Consider the following 21,487-nt stretch of genomic DNA (forward strand, 5'->3'; position numbering starts at 1 on the left):
TCCTGCGCTTTTAGCCAGAGGCACCATCCTAGCAGTGCTGGGCCAAGTGAGTGGTGACCCCCGTGTTCCAGGAGTCCCCTGCATGTGGTTTGCTGCCTCTCCTCCCAGAAGTGGCTGCTCAGCCTTGGGATCCTTTTGAAAACAAAAGGCGACATACCAAGCATCAAATGTTAAATCGTCTAACCATCAGTGATTGGATTTAAACCCCCCAACACTTCTCATGCCTGCAGGGCCAAGCTGATCTCTCAGCTCTCTGCTGCACCACACACCCAACAATGAGCTGTTTATAACTGTCTTGAAATCAAAGTCCCAGGACAGAAAAAAAAAGTTTTCTAGAAAAGTTAATTTTCCTGTTTTTCTGGGTGTGGGAGATTGGCTTGTCAGGCAGAATCTCACAAGCTGTGAGGAAGCGGGAGATCTCCATGCGGGGAGGGGGAAGAGAGGCGCGCGTGTGTGTGTGATTTCAATACTGTGTATTTTATGTCACCCGCTACATAAACAGTTCCAAATGTTGCATTCACTAGCTATCACGGGCTCCTGTTGGCAAGTTTTAGTGTCATCCTTTGCTTTGAATGTTTTTTCTTGGTTGCACACACACTTTTACACCTGACACTGACTCTCAAGAGATCGATTCTCCCCAGCACGCCCTTCCCACCCCCTCCAGCCTGGAACTGACCCCTGCCGTCCCTGTGCAGGTCAGCCCTGGCAGGGTGGTGGCGGGACGGGTAGCCTGGCGCTCTGTGGGTTCTTTACACAGGGGCGTGCTGGCAGCGAGTTGATTTCACAATAGTTTGTTCTGTTGCCAGGTAGATCCCGGCCTGTCTTTGTGCGGGGAGGGGGGGGTTGTAATGCCAAGAACGTCGCCTCCCATGTAGCAGAGGCTGAGGCCGCATGCTCTGGCTGAAACGCCTTGCCCCGGCGCAGTCAGAGCTGCAGGAGCCGCAGCGCCGTTGTCACCCCAGCCCCGGTGTGGGGGTGGCTGCGGGCGTCGTCTCCCTGCCATGGGGTAGGCTGGGTCCCATGTCTCTATTATGTCATCCGCATGGCATCCTCCTTCCAAACCTGACTCCAAGCAGCCCAGCTGCTGCCACCAAATGCTTGGGATTCCAGCTGCATGTAGTCATGTGCTGGCTGTCCCCAGCCAGCCACTGGTGTGTGCACCTCCGGGCACATGCCCACCCGGGCAGGGACGTGCGTGCGCGCACACATGCTGGTGTGCAAACCTATGGGATATGCACGCCCAGCCAGGGACAGTGCATGCACGCGCACACGCTGGTGCGCACGCCCAGCCAGGGACAGGGTGTGCACGCCCAGTGCGCGCCCAGCCAGGGATGGTGTGTGCACGCGCGCACACTGGTGTGTGCAGGCCCAGCCAGGGACGGTGCTTGCTCGCACACTGATGTGCACACCCAGGTGGAGAGAGAGCACACATGATCACTTGTGTGCACAGGTAAATTTAGGTGTGCAGCCCCGGATGGATAGATGACACTCAGACACAGACCTGCTCACAGACACTCCCACACATGTAGTCTCACACACGTGTGCAAACGTCCATGCATTCCATGCGTTGTGTCCATGCACACACATCCACAGCCATGTTCATGTACCTATCTGTGCCTTTTAATCCACGCACACACACGTACATGACTGCATCTGCACCCACAGGTACGCTCATTGTACACGCACTCAGTGACACGCCCATGCCCGGCCCTCCTCCACCAGCTGTTAATGATGTTGGTTAATCAGCTTGCAGAGGTCCCGCCAGCTGCGAGCACCCGCCAGGCCTTGGCACGGGCATCTCCCAATTAAATCAGCCCCAAGCAGGGATGAACTCCACCTAGCCCCCGGCACCGCTCTGCGCCCCTTTGGAGGTCTGACCCACTTGCGGGGCTCCATGCCAGGCCTGGGAACATTGGCGTAGCCATACTCAATCTGTGCCACCCCCCTGAACGTCATTCTCAGACATCCCGCTCCACGGTGCTGGTAGCAAGATGCTAGCCAACGGGGAGGCCCCGAAGCTACCCCCACCCCCGGACCTAGTTAGTGCCTCTAAGCTGGGCACCTCAGGATGCCGGCAGAGGGTGTCTCCTTGTCCCCTCGCCAAGGCATCGGGCCCCTACCACTGCCCTAGGGAGGTGCATGGATCAAATCCCCCTGACCCAGCACCCTGCCCTCCCCACATTGCCCCATTTCCTGTCTATGCCCCGCCCCACCTCATAGCTCCCCTTTCCCCATCCCTCAAGGTCTGTTTGCCCCAGCCGCTCCAGGCCTTGCGTCCCGCCTCCCTGAGGGGCCGGCTGAGCCCGTGTGCAGCCCGCGCCAGGAGCTGTCTGCATGCCTGGCACCTCGCCACATCTGTGGTGGGACAGCTCTGCCAGCCCGTTCCCTGCGCCAGGCTCCCGTGTGTGTGGGTGGCTCTGCTGGTGCCCCTCAGTCCTGATCTGCAGCCCTCTGAGCCATTAGCAGCTGCAGCGTTTATTGTGGGCAGAAACATCTGTCTGCTCGCTGTCTGGGGCACCATCCCCCCAGCAACCAGCTCCCCCTGGCTCCTGTCCCCAGCCCCTGGATCCCCCTCCCCAGCTGAGGCTTGGGGTTTTCTCTTGCTGGGTCCTGCAGTGCTCTGTGCCCATGCGACATCCCCAAACCCGCCTCTCCGCTGCAGCCACCGGCCTAACTGGAGTCCCGCCCGGCCCTGGACTTTGCCCACCGGTTGTTTTTCAGCCCCATAAAACCCGCCTCTTTTTGCCCAGCTCAGCAGTAAAATCCCTGCTGGGCTGGGCCAGGGCAGGGAACTGGGAGGAGGCTCTGGGTTAGGTGATTGGGGACTAGCTGGATGCCAGCGCTGTGGGGCCCTGATGGGGAATGAGTTGGTCGGGTTTTAGCCCCTTCCTCACGGGGCAGCTGTGGGCAGCAGAAATCCTACCTCACTGCGGGTACTGGCTGGCAGAGACGCCCAGCACTGACTGGGCCACAAAGCTGGAGCTCCCCTTGGCGGGGGGCAGTGTGTGTATTGCGGGTTGTGTCAGTCGCTGGCATAGGCCTCCCCCATGCCCCTGCAGAGCCAGTTCCCAGTCGGTGGCAGGAATCTGCCCGTGCCCAGCTGGCTGCTGGGTGTGAATGTGCCGTTGCACAGATGTGCGGGTGCAGATGCAGGTTCCTGCCCATGCACAAGAAAGCGGGGCCCCCGGGGGCTGAGGAGGGGGAGGGAGTGTGGCTCGGAAGCTGTTACAGTCGTTTCCCCGGGCTGCCAGCCAAGCATACACTGTGGGCGCTGGTGGAGAGCTGCTGGTCAGGCCCCAGCGCTGCCCGCTGGTCCTGGCGGGTTTGCGGGGCGCTGATGGGGCCAGTGACAGGTGCTGGATGTCGGCTGCTGCTGCAGAGCTCTCCCTTCCCCCGCTGGCCGGCACTTTGGCCAATTAAACATTTTCTGATCCGTGCCCGGGAAGCTAGGGTGCACGGATGGGCTGGGACCTTCTGGGGCTGGCTCTTGCCCTGGCCCCCCCCCCGCCCTGGGGTATGTGTGGGGGAGGGTCCCCAACAACTCTGGGTGCAAGAGGAACACCTGCTGATTTGGCTTTGATTCCCTCCTTTTCCCCATCTCTGCAGCCCCCTGCTAGCCCAGCCCTGGGCTCCCCCTTTTCCCCAGCTCTGCCAGGGCCTCTCTCTCCCGACCCGCAGCCCGTGACTGAGTCGACTGCCATGCCGTGGCGCTTGCAGGGTGGGCACTTGGAGGGGGTTGCTGGGCTGAGGCTTGGCCAGTTTCTTTCACTTGTGCCCAAGGCTGAGGTTCGAGTTCTGCTCTCCACAGGTGACTGGTGGGGGGCCCCCCTTCCCGTGGGGAAGGCAGGAGCTGGCTTGGTGCCCACAGGCTGGCTGGGTCTGGCCAGGCCTGGCTGGGTGTCTGGCTGAGTCACCCTGCGGCGGGAGCCTGGTGCGGAGGGACCTGTTGTCCTTCAGGCAGTGGCAGAGCCGTTGCCCGTGGGGGAGCCCGGTGTCCATGGCCCATTGCCCCCTCAGCTGGTCATGCTGGTTGGCAGGGATCCCAGCTGCTCTGAGCTGTCCCAGTGCCCGTGGCCCTGTGGACGCAGGGCTGGCAGAGGCTCCCCGGCGGAGGTCGGGCTGCCCTTCGTGTACCAGCCAGGGGAATGGGCATCTGAGGCAGTCCCCTCCCCACCAATGTGTTAGTGGCCTGTCTGGTCCCCTGAGCCCAGGTGCTGGGGGGGGGAATGTCATGGGGGGGTGAGAGTTTGGATCTGCGTCAGGGTCTTTGGATGGAGGGGGTGCATTTAGGGCCCTGTGTTAGGAAGTGGATATGTTCGGGGGTGAGGGTGGGGCAGGGTGTGCCCATCATACTGAGGGGTGGGGTACCTGGTGTGCTGGGGGATGGGGTCTGTGCATGCAGGCTGAGAGGCAGGGTGCTCAATGTGCTGAGGGGCAGGGTGCCTGGTATGCTGGGGAATGGGGTCTAAGCATGCAGGCTGGAGGGCAGGGTGCCCGGCGTGCTGGGGAATGGGGTCTATACATGCAGGCTGCAGGGCAGGGTGCTGGGGGATGGGGTCTATGCATGCAGGCTCGGGGGCAGGGTGCCCGGTGTGCTGGGGGATGGGGTCTGCGTGCAGGCTGGGGGGCATGGTGCTGGGTAATGGGGTCTGTGCATGCAGGCTGGGGGGCAGGGTGCTGGGTAATGGGGTCTGTGCATGCAGGCTGGGGGGCAGGGTTCTGGGAGATGGGGTCTATGCATGCAGGCTGGGGGGGCAGGGTGCCCGGTGCGCTGGGGGATGGGGTCTGTGCGTGCAGGCTGGGGGGCATGGTGCTGGGTAATGGGGTCTGTGCATGCAGGCTGGGAGGCAGGGTGCCTGGCGTGCTGAGGGATGGAGTCTGTGCCTGCAGGCTGGGGGGCAGGGTGCTGGGGGATGGGGTCTATGCATGCAGGCTGGGGGGCAGGGTGCTGAGGGATGGGGTCTGTGCATGCAGACTCAGAGGCAGGGTGCCCAGTGTGCTGGGCGTAGCATGCCAGTGTTGGGAGGGGCACGTGAGTCTCTAAGACAAAGCTGGAAGAGGCCAGCTTCCCTGGAGGCCTGTACCAACCTGGCAGGACTCGTGGGGTGAGGGGGCTCCAGCCCAGCATGGCTGGCAGTGGGGCGGAGCTGGCTGGGGGACAGCCCAATGACATGATTGGGGTCGGTGGCCACGGGGGGAGCTGTGGATGGGGCCCAGCAGATTGGAGAAGTCCCGTTGCCTCTCGCTCTGTGCCCTCCCTGCCCTGTGCCAGGCGCAGACGCTGGCTCACCTCCAGGTGGGCTGCGGGAGTCACCGGGCCCCCAAGCTGCAGCCGCAGCGGGTGAACCCTGGCTGGCAGAGTACTGTGTAGGGAGGGGATTGACCTGCTGGGGCAGGAGCAGCTTGGGTGGATGAGGGGACAGGGGCGGGGGGGAGGAGCCCCAAGCTGAGCTGCACTGATGGGGCAGCCCCCCCAGTGCCCCCGAGCTCCTCCCCCGCTGCTGGGCCACTGGCGCTGCTGAGGCAGGCGCTTCCGAGGCCGTTAATTAGCCGTCACCGTTAGTGCAGCTTAGCCAGGCTCAGCACCGGCTCTCGTCCTAAGCCGTCTCGTTCATTATCAGTCACAGCATATGGAGCATTTCGCACCTGTGCCCCTGCCCAGGTCATGGCCCTTGGGTGGGGCCCGGCCAGCTGCATGGCTCTGCCAGGAGCAGTGGCTTGCCTGTGCTGGGTGCCAGGCCCATGGCCCTTTGCCAGTGGCACACCCAGGTGGGGAAACTGAGGCAGAGGGAGGGCAGGTGAGCAAGGGAGTTGCCCAGTGTCATACAGAGAGTTGGCTGGGGCTGAGTGCGGGCAGGGCGGCTTGTTCTTTGGGCTGGACTTTCCATGCCCGCTGTTAGCATCACTGAATCCCACCAGATCCGCATGGTGCGGCACCCCCCAGCATCAGGGGGGCTGTGGGCAGCATGGGGAGGGTGGTGTGAGGAGAGGTGGGTGCAGCGGGTGTCTGGCTGGTGTGTGGAGGGGGAAGGCGCTGGATGTCTGGCTGGTGCTGAGGGTGGAGCTGAGTGTCTGGCTGGTGAGGGTAGGAGGCGCTGGGTGTCTGGCTGGTCCTGGGAGGGGAGCTGGGTGTCTGGCTGGGGTAAGGGGGAGGTGCTGGGTGTCTGGTGGGGTAGAGGGAGGCACTGGATGTCTGGCCGGTGCCGGAGGGGGGAGCTGAGTGTCTGGCTGGGGCAGGGGGGAGGTGCTGGGTGTCTGGCTGGTGCTGGCGGTGGGGAGCTGGGTGTCTGGCTGGTGAGGGGAGGAGGCGCTGGGTGTCTGGCTGGTCCTGGGGGGGGCGCTGGGTGTCTGGCTGGGGTAAGGGGGAGGTGCTGGGTGTCTGGCTGGTCCTGGGGGGGGCGCTGGGTGTCTGGCTGGGGTAAGGGGGAGGTGCTGGGTGCCTGGCTGGTGCTGGCGGGGGGGAGCTGGGTGTCTGGCTGGTGAGGGGAGGAGGCGCTGGGTGTCTGGCTGGTCCTGGGGGGGGCGCTGGGTGTCTGGCTGGGGTAAGGGGGAGGTGCTGGGTGCCTGGCTGGTGCTGGCGGGGGGGAGCTGGGTGTCTGGCTGGTGCTGGCGGGGGGGAGCTGGGTGTCTGGCGGAGCTGGGGGAGGCGCTGGGTGTCTGGTGGGGTAGAGGGAGGCGCTCGATGTCTGGCCGGTGCTGGGGAGGGAGCTGGGTGTCTGGCTGGTGTGGGGGGAGGCGGCATTGAGAAATGCTGCTGAGTTTTCTGCCCCACGTTCGTTCTCTTCATGCCCTCAGAGCTGGGTTCTGTGCACCGGAGGCTGCCGCAGGCCCTGGCTGGAGCTGGAGTCTCCTCGCTTCCGGCTGGCTCTGACCCGGCCTTGGCAGCTGTCCTTGAAATGTCAGAAGTGGCCCCTGATTGTGGGGCCCCCGGAGGCGTGCGGGGCTCTCACCGGGTGTTGTGGGGCCGGGCCCAGCGACTCCAGAGGCCACGGCTGGTGCTGTGAATGGCTGCGAATCTCAGGCTCTCCCCAGAACTGACTCAGGTCTGTGCAGTGGGGTCGGGCTGCCTCCCCTGGGAGCATGTCAGAGACACGGCTAGAACATTCCTTAGACAGGCGAGACCCGCCTGGGCTGGAGAGATCATGTCTGCACACACTGAGCTTTCTAGCACTGGCGGAACATTCCTGCTCCGTGCCTCAGTTTCCCCGTCTGCAGGTTGGGGGCTGTAAGAGTTAAACAGTCCCTGCCTATAAAGCCTTGATCCCAGCAGAGGAATGCTGGTCCAGTACAGGTTTGGATGTGGGGGTTTCTCTGCATACCCCTGGGGATCCCAGAGCCTGCGTTGTTTCTACCGGCTGCCAGGTCATTCCAGTGCCTGAGCCGTGGGAATTGCAGCTCTACCAAAATGCAGCCACCTCTGGGGAGCAGCAGTGGCCTGCAAAGTGTGGGGCAGAGAGTGCTACCCAGGTATAACCCCTCACCCCCAGAAAGAGAGGGGGGCTGGCGCCAGCGATCTGAGCACAGGCCTGGGAGCCAGGACTCCTGGGTTCCATTGGCAGCACTGCGGCCGACCCAGGGTGGGGTGATTAGCTGGTGATGGGGGCGGTACGGAGCCGGTGGCTGCCAGCACTGCACCCTCCCCTCCTGCGGGGCAGCGCTGCACGCCGGAGCTTGGCGGGGTGGGGGTCTCAGCGAGTGGGTAGCGGGAGACTCACAGCAAGGGGGCTGGAGCCGGCCCCTGAAGGCCGCGGATCCTGTGTCCTTGGCTTCCCGCCAGTGCCTATACTTGGAAGTGTTAGTGCGGCTGATCCCTGATGGAACAAACCCAGCGCAGCCCCTCGCCCGGGCTGTATTTACACTGCAGCCTGTGGGCGCTGCCTGGGGCAGGGCGCAGCCAAGAGCCGGCCTGGAGCAGGGAGTGGCCCAGCAGCCCGGGTGGGAGGGAGCTACAGGGGCGCTGTCCGGGGCCCAGTGTGCCCCCCCGCCTGGGGGACTGTGTGCCCCAAATACCGGATGCCCAGAGCACAGCTCACCCTGGGCCTCACACCTGCTGCGTTCGCTGGCCCAGCAGGGCAGCGCTTGCCCCCGAGGATTCATGGAGGGGCAGGAGGAGAGGCAAGGATAGAACCTAAGAGCCCTGGCTCCCTCGCCCCCTTCCCCCCCCCCGGCTCTAACCGCCCACGCCGCACAGCTCTGCAAAGCGCTGTGTCTGTGTAAACACAGGGTCAGGGGTGGCGCGTCCATGGAGAGTGAATTGGCACCGTCTGCCTTGCACACGCTCAGCCCTGCCCCTGACCACACGCCCTCAGAGCCTCTCCCACGCTGGCCCTGCCCACCCTGTCTCCCCCTCACGCCCGCCACAGTGCTCAGTGCCAGGAGCCGGGCTGCTCTCTGCCCGTGGGCTCAGCAGGACAGGTGGCTCCCTGGAGAGCCTGGCACTGGGAGGGCAGAGCTGCTGCCGGGCACCCAGCCCCATGCGCGGGATGAGGCCCTGGGCGAGTCTGTGTTGGTGCTGGTGACAGGGAGAGGAGTGGGCCCAGGTTGTGCCCCAGGGCCGGGCTGGGAGTGAGATGGAGAGTGCATGCGGGGGCAATGGGGGGGATCCCGGCAGGGGGGAGCACAGGGCAGTATGGGGAGGGATCTGCACAGGCCGTGTGTTTGTGGGGGATCGGCACGGGCCCGGCTGGGGAAGGGTTGTTCTGCTCAGTGTCTGGGATGGGACGTGCCAGTGACTGACTCAGCCCGATTGTGCAATGCGGAAGCTGTGGGCTGCTAGGGGGAGAGTCTGGGGCCGCACCAGCCCCGGGAGTTCTCCTGTGAGGTGTGGGGACTGCAAACGGCCAAATAATCCCCCAGTTGCAGGTATTGAATTGGGGGCCTGCACCGAGTGCCATTCAAGTGGAGACCCTGCTGAGAGAGAGGTGTGGGGGGCAGTAGGGAGCCCTGCGGGGCTTTCCTGGGATCAGGGATGATTTGCAGGGTTGCAGGGCAGGTGATGTAAGAGAAAATGTAGCATAGTGGTTACAGCAGACAGGGTGTGGTTTCGGGAAGGCCTCAGTCACTGGGAAGCAGGGAAAACCTTTGCCCTTGTAGAACCCAGGAGTCCTGGCTCCCAGACAGCCCTGTCGCTGCCCCACAGCCCCGACTTGCCCCGTTCCTGCCCGGCTGGGAGCTGGTCGTGGTGATTCACCCAGCAGCCTCCAGCGTCTCCCGCTCTTCAGTGAGTGGGGAGTGCGGCAGGCTCCAGAGTCTGGCACAGTGTGATGCTGCTGGCAGGTGGCCCGGTGGCACCAGGGGCTGGCAGCTTGGGTGGAGGGGACAGGGCTGAGGGCTCAGATTGGGAGTGATGAGTTGCCATTTCCCGTGCCGATGGAAGGGGTCCGTGTGGCAGCCCAGGGGATTGGAGGGGGAGGGCATTTCTAGCTGGGCATGGACACCCCCCATACCCGCTAGTGCCCCAGACTTTGCGGCTGGGACCCATGGCAGGGTCTGAACCCGCCCGGGCAAGAGCCAGGTCTTACTTTACCTAGGGCCATATTGGAGTCAGACTTAGGGTCAGAGTACCGGCCTGGGCATCAGGATGCCTGGGTTCCCTTGGTCACCCTCTGTGTGACCCCCTCCGTCTGCCTCACTTTCCCTGACTGCAGCGCGAGGTGGAGGACGCTGGGGGCGTTATGGGAGCCGCATCACTGGCAGGGCCCTAGAGAACATCCCGGGATGAACCCCTCCTGCCACGGGGGTTTGATCTTGCCCTTGTAGAATTCCCTCTGTCCTGGGGGTCTCTCTGAAGCGCTATAGGGGCCTTTGGAAATGGAATTCTATAGGAGCCTGTGACACTCACGGTCCTGTTCCATAAGGGCTTTTGGCATCACCTGTCGGTGGTTCTGCCCTGCCCTGAAGGTGCCCAGTGACCCCTCTGGGGCAGGGACGATGAGGGGGGTGTGGGAGCGATGGAGCCTGGGCAGGGCAGGCGGCGGTGGGGTGATGGGATCTCTCTCCCCCCCCAATGCATCCTCCGCCCACGGGCTCCGTGCCAACCAGCCACAGCCACTTCAGAGAGCTCAGCTTCTCCTGCCGCCGCCATGCAGCCTGCTCTGGGGTGGGGCACCCACAGCCAACGCCAAGGGGGTAGCACGGGAGCTGGGATGGCAGGGCGGGGTTGAGGGAGGCAGCTGGGAATCTCCCGAGCTGGAAATGGGCCCAGACGCCAGGGTTCACGCTCTGCCTCTCGGGGAGAGCCCCTGTGATCTGTCAGTAGGGACCACTGTGGTGATCCCAGCTGAGAGACAGCCCCATGCGGCTGGGAGAGCACCCCCCTCCCTGCAGCCCAGGGCCCCCTAGTGCAGTGCCACACTGGGGCTAGCTCTGACTCGAGGGGCCCAGCGCCTCTCCCAGCAGCATCTGGGGAGCTCTCTGCCTTTGTCCCACCAGGGCCATCCCTCGCTGCCCATCTTGGGCTGGTGCTTTCAGAGAAGGGGAGATGCTAAAGCTCAGAAATGAGGCCCCTCTCCCTGCCCCCCAGGCTGGCTCTCCCCAGGGCCCGGCGGGGCAGTGATTACCATGTTATAAGTCTGCACACGGACTCTCTCCCTTGGCCAAGACAAACTTGACCTACTTTCCCGGCTGTCCTTGCACCGAGCCAGCAGCTTTCAGCAGAGGCCGCTGGTGAGTCCAGCCCTCCGCCCAGAGGCGGGCACCCCGGGGTGGGTTTCTCTGCATGGGGGGATGCTGGGTCCCCCCTCGAACCGAGTGCAGCGCTAGGGCAGGGTGGGAGATGCCCAAATCATGCCAGGGCTTTTCTACACCTTGCGCTGTTGGGGACGAGCGGGCGGGCACCAGCTTGCAGGCAGGGGGGCGAGGAGCAGGTGCCCATTGGAGGGGCTCCCAGCGCATGCTGGGCACGTTGCCCAAAGCCACCCCCACAGCTGGTGGGGCGGGAGGAAAGGCAATGGAGGCGAGAGAGGCCCGGCTTCCTCATCTCCCCCTGTCCCCCAGCAGTGCCCCAGAGCACAGCGGGGCTCTGCAGGGGGGTTAGCCGGCCGCTGGGTTCCCAGCTCTTCCCCAGTCAGGGACAGCTAAGAGAGGGGCTGATCGAAGCCCCAGGGAGGACAGCCACTCTGCACCCGTGCCCTGGGCAGAGCAGCGGGCATGGGGATTGGCCCCTGAACCTCACCCCAGTGTGTGAGAATAGCTCCCGTCACAGCCCTGCTCTCTCGCCTGACCTTGCTGTCGCCTTCTTTGCAGGAGGGATCGAAGTGGAGGAAGAGGAGGGGTGTGAAGCAGCCACGTCCTGTCCCCGTCCCCTCCCGCCCCCCCCCCCCCGGTGTCACCTACAACTGTGAGTCACTTTCTGTTACCTTCCCCAAATGGCCAAGTGCTGTTGGCGTCTGTCCCCCGAGGGGGTGCCGGGGGGCGCTGGGCTGGTGGTGTGTGTCAGGTCACCCTCTAGTGACTGGTCTGCATCTAGGATAAAGACCTGCTGCTGCTGCCTGCCCTCCTGTGAAGTCGCTTCTTGCACCCCAGCCCTTTGGGGACGGGGTTCTGTCCCGGGCCGTGTAGTCGCTGCACAGATAACCCCGCGGCTGGTGGTGGCCCTGGGACCGGCAGCTGGATTTAAAGGGCAATGTGGTGCTCGTGGGAATGGGCCCTGGGGACTTCTGCCCCAGGGCTGGGGGGACTTAGTTCCTGTGCAGGGACCTATGTGTGTGGTGAGTTGGGTGGGATCTCAGCCCTGTTCCCCTCAGGGAATCCCTTTCCGTGCCTGGCCCCATTCTGGTGTCTGGAACCCAACAGGGTATGGATTATGACCCCCCCAGTATGGGGCAGGATGTTGGGGGTGGGCATGCCCCGTCCCTGCTCTGGGAAATGCACACCCCAGGGTGAGACGCCGACGCGCCTCTGGGAGCCAGACGGCTGGAGGGAGGGGGTGGGCCAGAGACCCCGCCGTGGCAGCGGGCCTGGCGCCCCGAGGCGGGTGCAGTCATGGAGGATGCTATGGAAACGCTGCCGACCCGGCTCGCCTGGGGAGTGGAATGTTCCCCGGCGCGCCCCGGCTGCGGCTGTTGGGTGTGGGGCTCGCCCCGGCCTGGCCTCGCCTGGCCGGGCCACTCCTTCCCCCTCTGAGCACCTGGGGCAATGGAGCTGGGGGGGCGGGGTGTCTCAGTGAGGTGGGGGGGAGCATATGTTGGGGGGTGGCTGAGCTCCCCTTGGAGGCAGCTGGGATTGGGGCCTGCCGAGGGCCCATGGAGTGCATGGATAGGGGAGCCGGGGGTCCCTTTCGAGCAGGTGGCGAGTGGCAGCTCCTGCGGGGCATAGGGCCCACAGCCCCCATCACCGGCCCGGCTCCCTGCCGGGCATTAAGGGGCCGCAGGGCCGCGTGCTGCCTCTGGCTGGCAGAGGGTGCCGTGTGCTGCCCAGGAAGGGGGCTGGCTGCTCTGTCATGCCAGGCTGTGGGGGACTCTCTGTATCACCCCGCGGAGCCATGGGCCGGCCCCAGCCCCCATGCCAGGCGCTGGGCCCTGCTTGCAGAGAGCCTGGGCCTGCCCCATCCCCAGCAGAGGCCCCTGCTCCCCTGCACCCAGGTTAGCGCCTGGCATTTCATAACCGCTCGGCTGGGTTGCGTCATCTCCTGCGCAGCAACAGACACCCCCCCGGTCCGCTCAGGGCTCGTTTGCTGGGCCCTCAGCTCCGGGCTGGGACTGGGGCACTGTTAGCAGCCAGAGAGCCCCAGGGTCTGCAGAGAGCAACCCCTGGTGCAGGGGCCTGGCACCCCTCAGGGGTCCCACCTTTGGAATGGGCCAGTGCTGAGCCAGGCCTGGCCTGGGCTGGGTCCATGGCAGGGCACTCCCATGGCACCCTGCTAGCCCCCTCCCTGCATGGGACCTGCCCCCTGCTCCAGGGGCTCCAGCCCGGGTCCGTCTGGAGCTGCATCTGGGCTGAGGCCCATCAAGCTCGTCTCGCTCAGGTCTTGACCCCATGGCCCCGAGGGCAGGGGATGCTTTGTGCCGAGGTCGCTGGCCCTTGCTGCTGGGTCTCCACTGGGCTGCGTGGAGGGCCCTTCCTGGTGCTCCAGGCTGCGTCTTCAGCTGCTGCGGGGGCACCTTCCCCCAGGGGCCATGGCACAGGCAGGAGGTTGGGGCCGGGGAGCAGACGTGTCTGACTTGAGATGGGGAGACGGGCCCATGGGCTGAATCAGCACAGGGACTGGGGGTGGGATGTGAGGTGGAGGGACTGGGGGGTGCGGGTCACCAGGCTGGGTGAGCCAGGGCATGAGGTGGCATGACTGGGGGTGGAGGTGGGGGGGGGTAACCAGATTAGATGGGCCAGGGTCATGAGGTGGAGGGACTGGGGGTTACCAGGCTGGAGGGACTGGGGGATGGGGGTTATCAGGCTGAATGAGCCAGGGGCATGAGGTGGCATGGCTGGGGGTGTGTGGGGGGTAACCAGATTAGATGGGCTGGGGTCGTGAGGTGGAGGGACTGGAGGTTACCAGGCTGGAGGGACTAAGGGGCGGGGGTTACCAGGCTGGAGGGACTGGGGTTGTGCTGTGGAGGGGCTCCCCATCTCTCCTCGCTCTGCCTCATGCAGTTCCATTCGCCCTACGGGCTTTTCCCCTCTTTAATGTCTCCTCTGATGGTCTGGGTTCCCCCGTTCGTGTCCCGGCTGTCTGATCCCACGCGGGGCGGCTCTGCGAGGCCCTTTTGGCTGTGGAGCTGGGCTCTGAGCCCGGGGCAGGCAGGGCATGTGCCTGGGGGAAGTGAGGGGTGGCGCGGTCCTGTGGTCAGGGGCTGGAAACCCTCCGGCCCGGCCACAGGTGCAGGGATTAGTTGCCCCGGGAGATGCAACAACAAAGCTGGGCTCTGTGTCAGCTGCTCCACCAGCCTCCATGGCTGGGGGGCAGATCGGGGTGGCAGGGTCTCCCACAGGTGGCCCAGCCCCTTTGCACCCTCCCCCCTGCTCCCCGCCAGCCTTAGCAATGGCCTTGAAGCCGCCCCTGAGCCTTCCTGTCCCCAGGGCTGCCAGTGCTTTGTGAGTGGTTATATTGTGCCCAGGCCTTTGGGTGCTGGGTGCGAGGATCTGGAGCTCTGAGTGGGGGAAGGTTTCCACTTCACTTACTGTCCTAAACTGCTGTTGTAAGGTGTTGCTGTGTGGCTGTTGCCTGGCTGCTTTGCTCCACCCCAGAGGTAGTCGCATTTGAGCTGGCGGGGAGCAGTGTCTATGTGGCAGGGAAGCTCTTTGGTTTGAGAGCGCTCCTGTAGATGGTGGAGAGCTTAAGGATGACCTGCAAGTGGTGCTAGGAGGAGGGGCTCTGCCCTGTGGCCCACCCACTTTTAGCCTGGGTTGGGAGGGCAGCTGGGTCAGGCCCCAGCCTGCGTGGTGTGAGGACACTCTTCGTTTCTTCTGAGTCATCTCGCGACGCCTGGGAGCGCGGAGGCCTGTGCAGGTCAGAGTCCTACGGGGCCGGAGAGGGAGGGGGAGAGTGCTCGGTCTGGACCCCAGGAGCCCTGCTGCCCCCCAGCGCAGTGCTGACACCGTCCAGGGGTGCAGCCCACCTCCCCCCCCCCCAATTGCTCGGCAGCGTCTTCCCCTGCAAGGAAGTGAGGATAGGGGAAAAGGAGAAGTGTGACAGGCACCTTTCTCCCCATTCCAAACCCTGCTGCGTCAGCGGGGGAGGAGTCTGACTCGGACTCCTGGGTCCCAGCGAAAGCTGACTCCCTGTGTGCCCCAGCCCCTGCCTTCTCTCTGGGCGCTGAGCTTGGCAAAGTGGCAGGCTCTGGCCTGGGCTTGCCCCAGAGGCCTCCAGCAGCACCATGGAGATGGATTGTGCCCTGCAAATGCCTCCGTGCCCGCAGGGTCTGGGAACACAGAAGCCTGAGCAGCGTTGGCTCCAGGCGAGGCAGGGGCTTGGGCCCTGTGCTGCCCAGGGCTCAGTGCAACAGGCCTCTGGAGAGCATTTTTGTTCCTGCTTTGCGCCAGCCACTGGCCCTGGTGTGTGAGTCCTGCTTGCCCAGACATGTTGCGGGTGCTGCTGAGAAGGGAGGCCTCTTGGATGGGCACCCTGGGCCCAGGGCTAGCCAGGGCCATGCTGTGCTCTGTACAGAGCGTGCGCTGGCAGTGTGGTGTGATGGTTAGAGCTTGCAGTTGGGACTCTGGGTCCTATCCCAGCTCTGGGAGGGGCCTGGAAGTCAGGACTCCTGGGGTTTCATTTCTGGCTCTGTGAGAGCCGGAGCACCTCGCTGCTGCTCAGTGCCTCAGTTTCCCTATCTGCGCAGTGGGCCGCGCGGCAGGCCAGGAGTGCTGGGATCTGGGGGTCCAGGGTTGCCAGAGAAGGCCTGGTTTGTTCGTCCCTTCTCAGTGCCCGGCCAGGTCCCAGTCTCCCCCACACATGGGCTCTTGGCTGCCCCAGGCTGATGGCGGGGCAGAAACGGGTGGTGTCCTTGAACCCCTAGTCCATCCCTCCTCTGGCCAGCAACCCCAGACTCCAGCCATGGGGCCTTGCCACCTCTGCAGCCCAGTGCCTGACGCCTCTGGTCTCAGCTCCGTCCAGGCTGGGGGAATCCCGGGGGCCGGGGGATTGTCACACCGTGCAGCACCGCGGGAGCAGGGCTGAGCCCTGGCACACGGCAGGCTGTTCTCTGGATAGCCAGGGCAGGGTGGTGTGTGGAGCTGATCCACCACCCGTCCCTGCTCTCCTGGCCAGGGCGGGCAGGGGGCTTAATGTCGTCGCACCCACTGCAGGGATCCCCCCAGAGCTCTGCACACCCATGGGCGCTGGCTGTCAGCGGGCACTAGGGCGTTCTGCCAGGCCCATACTCAGCTCTGGGCTCTTGGGGGGCATCGGCTGGCAGGGTGCCGTGGGGCTGCACGCCTCACCTGCCAGCCCCTGTTGCTGCAAGGACCAGATGCAGTTCTCTCAGCTGCAGAGCAGGGCTGCATACCCAGAGCTGTGGGGGCAGAGGCGGGTGCTGGCTGAAAACAGCCAGGCACATTCACATACCTGCTTGCACGCTCATGTGTGCACAGACACTGACACACACTTGCTTGTCTGTGTGCTCCCCTCCCCAAAAAAAACCTCCATTCCACTCCTGTGTTCATTGCCCTTCGCTCACTGTCATGTCAGCGCCCCAGAGTACAGATGGGGAAACTGAGGCACAGTAAGGGGACGGGTCTGCCCTGAAGTCACGCACCAGGCTGGTGACAGACCTGGAGAGAGAACCCAGGAGTTCTGGCTCCCAGCCCCCTGGTTCTAACCACTAGACCTAACCTCCCTCCCAGACCTGGGATAGAACCCAGGAGTTCTGGCTCCCAGCCCCCTGGTTCTAACCACTAGACCTAACCTCCCTCCCAGACCTGGGATAGAACCCAGGCGTCCTGGCTCCCAGGTCAGTGCTTTAACTTGCTCACTCACTCGCAGCCCTGGGGCACTTGTCAGGAGTGAGAGCAGGAAGCTTCTGGCTCTGGGGCCCTGTCCCCAGCCCCTCTTGCTTCTCTCTGGCTGGGAAAGCCACCCCACCCCCTCCCCGCAGTGCCCATCAGCCATGGAGAAACACCGCTCTGCTCCGTGCTGGGGCCGAGAGCATGACCGGCCTTGGCTGGCACCCAGGGAATCCCCGAGAGTGTCCTTGGCTCATCCCACCCGCTGGTGCCCTGGGGAGCACCCACTGTAGGGATCCGCCTGCCTGCCAGGGGAGGTGCTGGGCCACAGGTGGGCCTGGCACTGCCCAGAGCTGGTGCCCTCCCCCCCCATAGCCCCCAAGTCTCTGGGGCGGGAGCTTCATTTGCATATCACCCATAAGCCCTTGCAGCACAGTAAGGCGAGGCGTGGGGGGGGGCTGTGTTGCAAGGGATTTCCCCCTCCACTCAAAGCTGCACCTGCCATAGCCCTGAGAGGCACCATGAACTAGTGGCTAGAGCGGGCGCCTATCAGGACTCCTGGGTTCTGCTCCTGGTTCTGGAAGGCGAGTGGGGGCTTGGGGTCTAGAAAGGTGGGGCGGACGGGGGTTAGGAGCCAGGATCCCTGGGTTCTAGTACTGCCTCTGCCAGTCCCTTCCCTTCTGTGCCTTAGTTTCCCCCCTGTTACCTGAGGCTCTGGGCGCTGTGGGAAGTGAGTGGTGCCTTGGCACAGCTGCTCTCACCCCCCTTCCTGTCTGTGCCCGTCCTGCTTGGCACAAGCCCAGGGCAGAGCACCCCCCTGCTTTGGGGCGGGGACCTCTCTCCTGTGATTTTTCTCACAGGCTCCTCTCTTCCTGTTGGAGGGAGACAAGGCCCCTGAGTGCAGCGGGACGCTGGGCTGGGTCATCAGTGAGGGCGGACGGGGAACCAGCCAAGGCGGGGCCAGCCAGACGAGTGTGGTGCTGAACAGCTCCGGGGCTGGGAACGGCTCTGGGGCCGTCGGATCCGGATTGGAGCCCTGTGGCCTGGAGTCTCCACATTCTGGCCGTGTCCCCCGATCTGCCCGGTGCAGGAGCCTGAAGGCCGAGCATCTTCAGCGGCTCTTGGGAGCTGCAGGGTGCCCCCACCTCTCCTAATCCCGCATGCCCAGGCCCCCCGTGCTCCCCTGCCCCATGGCCTCCCACCATGGCTGTAACAGCTGGAGCTGTTCTGGGGTGCCCGGTGCTTTTGGGGATGGGGGCAGATCAGGACCGTGTCACACAGGCCAGGAGGCAAAGGTGCTGTCGCTCTCTAGCAGTGGTGCTTGTGACTAGTGCATGCTCCCCGGACACGTGTGACCCCCAGCACTCAGGGCAAGTGTGCATGCTTCCCCCCCCCTCGGCTCTCAGGACATGTTTTCCTCCCCCCTGCCTCCTGGGACACGTGTGTGCCTGCTCTCGCACGAGGCTGCCCCCTTGCGCACACACCTCTGCACAGAGCTGTGTTCTGCGCAGGTACAGGCCTGTCCCCTCGTGCGCAGCGTGGCACACAGGGCCGGCTTTAGGCCTGTTCCACCAATTTCCCCGAATCAGGCCCCATGCCTAAGAGGGCCCCGCGCCCAGTGAGAATCCCTTCCCTGGCTAGAGGCACCTTTGTAATTTTTACTCACCTGGCAGCGTTCTGGGTCTTCAGCAGCACTTCAGCGGCGGGTCCTTTGCTTGCTCTGGGTCTTCGGTGGCATTTCTGCGGCGGGTCCTTCAGTGCCGCCGAAGACCTGGAGTGAGTGAAGGACTTGCCGCTGAAGTGCCGCCAAAGACTCGGAGCACTGCTCGGTGAGTACAAGCCCGTGTTTTTTTACATTTTTTTGAAGTCATCCCTGCAGGGGCCCCGCCAAAACTGTTCGAATTGGGCCCCGCACTTCCTAAAGCCGGCCCTGGTGGCACGGGCGTGCCAGTCCGGATGCTGCACGCATGCTAGTGCAAACTCTTGTGCACACCCCCGACCTGCAGACTCCTGCGCTCGACAGATGTGCCAAGCCAAAGCCTCTTCCCCCACCCCCACAATTCTGTGTGAGCCCCGATGTCTGGCAGGCCCCGACACTTGCCATCTCAAGCCCCCTCCGCCCAGGCCCCCATGTCGCTGCAGTGGGGCCATGTGCCCCCCAGGGCAGCCGCGCCTCCACTGGGTCTGCCGGGAAGCCGGGAGCGCCAGACTCTTGTCCTCAGCTGACCCCAGAGCACGATTGTTCCCCCACGTGCGCTGTGTGCCCAGCCGTCACGCACCAAGCCGAGACCCTGCCAGGGGTCAGCCGAGGACACGGCTCGCCTGCCCCCACCTCCCGGCACTTCCTTCCTCGGGGGGCCCTGCTGGGACCCCGCTTCTCCGCTGCCCTTTGATGCGTCTGCTTAGCTTGGCCCCGTGCCAGGCTGTCTGCAGAAATCCTTATGTTTGGATGGGAGGGCAGGGGGGCGCGGGGAGGGGAGGCTGGGGGAGGGGGCTGTGTGAAGTGGGGGGGTTGCACGGGAGAGGGGCCGTGCTCTGTGCCAGGCTGCGGGAGGGCATCCAACTGCTTGTTAACCTCTGGGTACCCTCAGCTGCTGTCGCCAGGGGAAGAGGAAGAGGGCGGGCTCCTGGCTGGGGAGGGCTGGGGGGGAAGGTGTGTGCCTGGGAGGCTCTGAGCCAGGGGGAGCCCAGGGCTGAGAGCCCCTGGGGGATTCCAGCAACCCCCTCCCCTGTGTCTGACTGTCTGTCTCGCCTGGACCCCCCCTTATCTGCCATCAGGTCATTGTGATAGCTGGGGGGAGGGCAGGGGCGTTGCCTGGGGGACAGGGATTTGCAGTGGGGCTGAGGGGACCCGATTCACCCCCCCACATGGCTTCCATCCTTCACAGAGCAGAACCAGGCCTCTTCCCATCCCCATTCACCCCCCCCCCCCCCGTGGGGCACAAACACCCCTGGCCCCTCGCTGGCCATCGGCTGGGGGGGGCACGGAGCCTGGGCTCCCTGCTAGAGGGGGCCCTTCCGGGCAAGGCTGAGCCCCACAATGGGGGGAGGGGAAGTGTGGGGGGTTGGAGCCCCAGCACAGCTTGGTAACAGGGGTTCTTCCACCACCTCTGGGAGGGAGTGAGTCCCTGCTCTCTGCCAGAGTTGGGTCCCGGAGCTGCCATTTCAAGGCCGTGTTTGTTTTTGTAGGGTCTCTCTTGTGGGATCGGCGCCCATCCCCCCCCGGGGATGGTGTTCGCCGGCGGGCGCTGAGCCAGGCGCCATGGGGAGTGCGCCATAGACACCCCCCGGCACCCCCCGTCTGCCGTGGTGGCTGCGGTGCTGAGCACCTGGGGGCGGAGCCCACCTTGGTCTCTCGTGAGCGCTCCTGGATGGAATTGCGGTGAATGGAACAGAAGCTCAGCACCCTGGACTGCCTGTCGGAGCCAGAGGAAACCCGGTAAGAGTTGGGGGAGCCCCGTTTCACACCCCCTTCCTGCACCCCATCCCCAGCCTCTCCTCTCTCTGTCCAAGGCAGCTGTGACCTGCCCTGGCCTAGGGCAAGCTTCCCTAGTGGTCCGTCTTCTAAGGGGACAACAACCTATTTCTGTCGCTGGCTGATGGAGTTCTCCCTTCAGCTTGAGCTGCTGAGCTGATGGTCCCAGGTTCCAACGGGCCTCGGTGGGCGGCTGAGCTGGACTCGTCCTGATTCCCACCCCTGACTTTTCATGCCTGCGGATTGGCACTGCCCCCGGGGTTGGGGGTGCTGGGTGGAGGAGTTCAGCCCTTGGGGGAGGGGTTGGCAGGACTCAGCATCGAGGAGGGGCTGTCCAGGCCAGGCTGGCTGCAGCCTCCTGCCCGTGCTGGTCCCTTTGTGGCTGGACATCTCTGAATTCACGTGTGGTCTCACGTGGGGCTCTCTGGGTGAGTCAGCAGCCCCCTCCCCTCCACGCAGAGCTGGGGCAGCAGGGGGGTGGGTGTGAGAGATGGAGTTTGCACGAGCATGTACCCCAGTGAAGATGGGCGTGCCCGTACGTGCTGCAAAGAGTCAGTGCCAGCCGTCCCTGTTTCCTGCACTACCCGCCCAGGCTGGGCAGAGAGGGGGCCAGAGAACAGGTCCATTCTCCAGCGCTGGCACCGTCTGGCCCCCGCTGGGTTCAGGGCAGCAGCAGGTGTCTGCCCTGCGTTTGCACAGCCTCTCGCTCTGGTTTCCTGGCACAGGTGCCCTGCCTGTCCCCCATGGCTTGGGGTGCAGGTGGCCTTGCCCAGCACTGGCTCAGATGATCTCTGCTGTCACTCCTTGTCCTAACTGGCTGTGCAGTGTTGCTGTGTGTCTCTTGCCATGATCCACCTCAGAGCCTGCTGCGTTCGGGGTGGGGGTGGGGGGTGACGGCGATCCCTAGTTGTAAAAATCTTTGGGGTGGAAAGGCCACAAGTATGAATCTTCCCCAGACTATGACTACCCCCGTCCAGCACCTACCCCAGAGGTAGGTGCCCCCCTACAGAGGGGGAAACTGAGGCACAGGGGAGGGAGGTAACGTTCAAAGTCTCCCCGCACATCCCTATCTGTGGCCAAGAGCAGAGCCCAGGGTGTGTGGGCCAGAGATGCGCACCTGTGATTGGTGCACCTGGCCACCGGGTGGCAGTGTCACTCCATGGAAACCCAGCCCCCGGGGCATTTACCTGTTTCGCCCCCTGCTGGGGGGGGCCTGGGACAGGTCAGGGGAGCGTTGGCTGGAGGCCCTGGCCCGCTGTGGGGGTGTCTCAGGGCGGGGGAGGTGGCCAGAGCCAGCGCTGACACATGCTCCATAGCACTGCCCAGCCCTGTGCAGTCACATGGGGCCAGGACTTTCCACCCTGCCTCTTCTGGAGGGGCTGGCATGAACCACGGGATCAGGTTGCCTGTGATTGACTGCTCCTGTCAGGAGGGATAAAGGGTCCCCCACCAAGGGAGGCAGGGTGCTCGGGGGACAGTGCTGACTCATGGTTAGTGCTGGCTCCCCACAGCTCTCCTGGCTTCTGTCCCCAGCTCCAGGAGGGGAGTGGGGTCCAGTGGTTGGAGCCAGAACTCTCTCTCTAGCTCTGAGAGGGGAGTGGGGTCTAGTGGTTAGAGTGGGGGGGGGGACTGGGAGCC

The 21,487-nt window shown here is 64.4% G+C and overlaps 2 protein-coding genes across 2 annotated transcripts in view; one reads left to right on the forward strand and one right to left on the reverse strand.

Annotated features, from left to right (window-relative positions):
• MED24 (mediator complex subunit 24) overlaps nucleotides 1-21,487 on the reverse strand; it is a 206,253-nt gene that overhangs the window by 66,987 nt on the left and 117,779 nt on the right. The gene's annotated exons all lie outside the window — the stretch shown is intronic.
• Nucleotides 1-21,487, forward strand: part of THRA (thyroid hormone receptor alpha) — a 40,816-nt gene that overhangs the window by 9,281 nt on the left and 10,048 nt on the right. Inside the window, exons 2-3 of the mRNA XM_050934795.1 lie at nucleotides 11,245-11,338; nucleotides 19,564-19,813. Of these exons, the coding sequence (XP_050790752.1) occupies nucleotides 19,761-19,813 (53 nt within the window). The 5' untranslated portion in view covers nucleotides 11,245-11,338; nucleotides 19,564-19,760. The remainder of the gene's footprint in view (nucleotides 1-11,244; nucleotides 11,339-19,563; nucleotides 19,814-21,487) is intronic.

This window comes from Gopherus flavomarginatus, chromosome 25, assembly GCF_025201925.1.
Source record: "Gopherus flavomarginatus isolate rGopFla2 chromosome 25, rGopFla2.mat.asm, whole genome shotgun sequence".
In the NCBI taxonomy this organism is placed as follows: domain Eukaryota; kingdom Metazoa; phylum Chordata; order Testudines; family Testudinidae; genus Gopherus; species Gopherus flavomarginatus.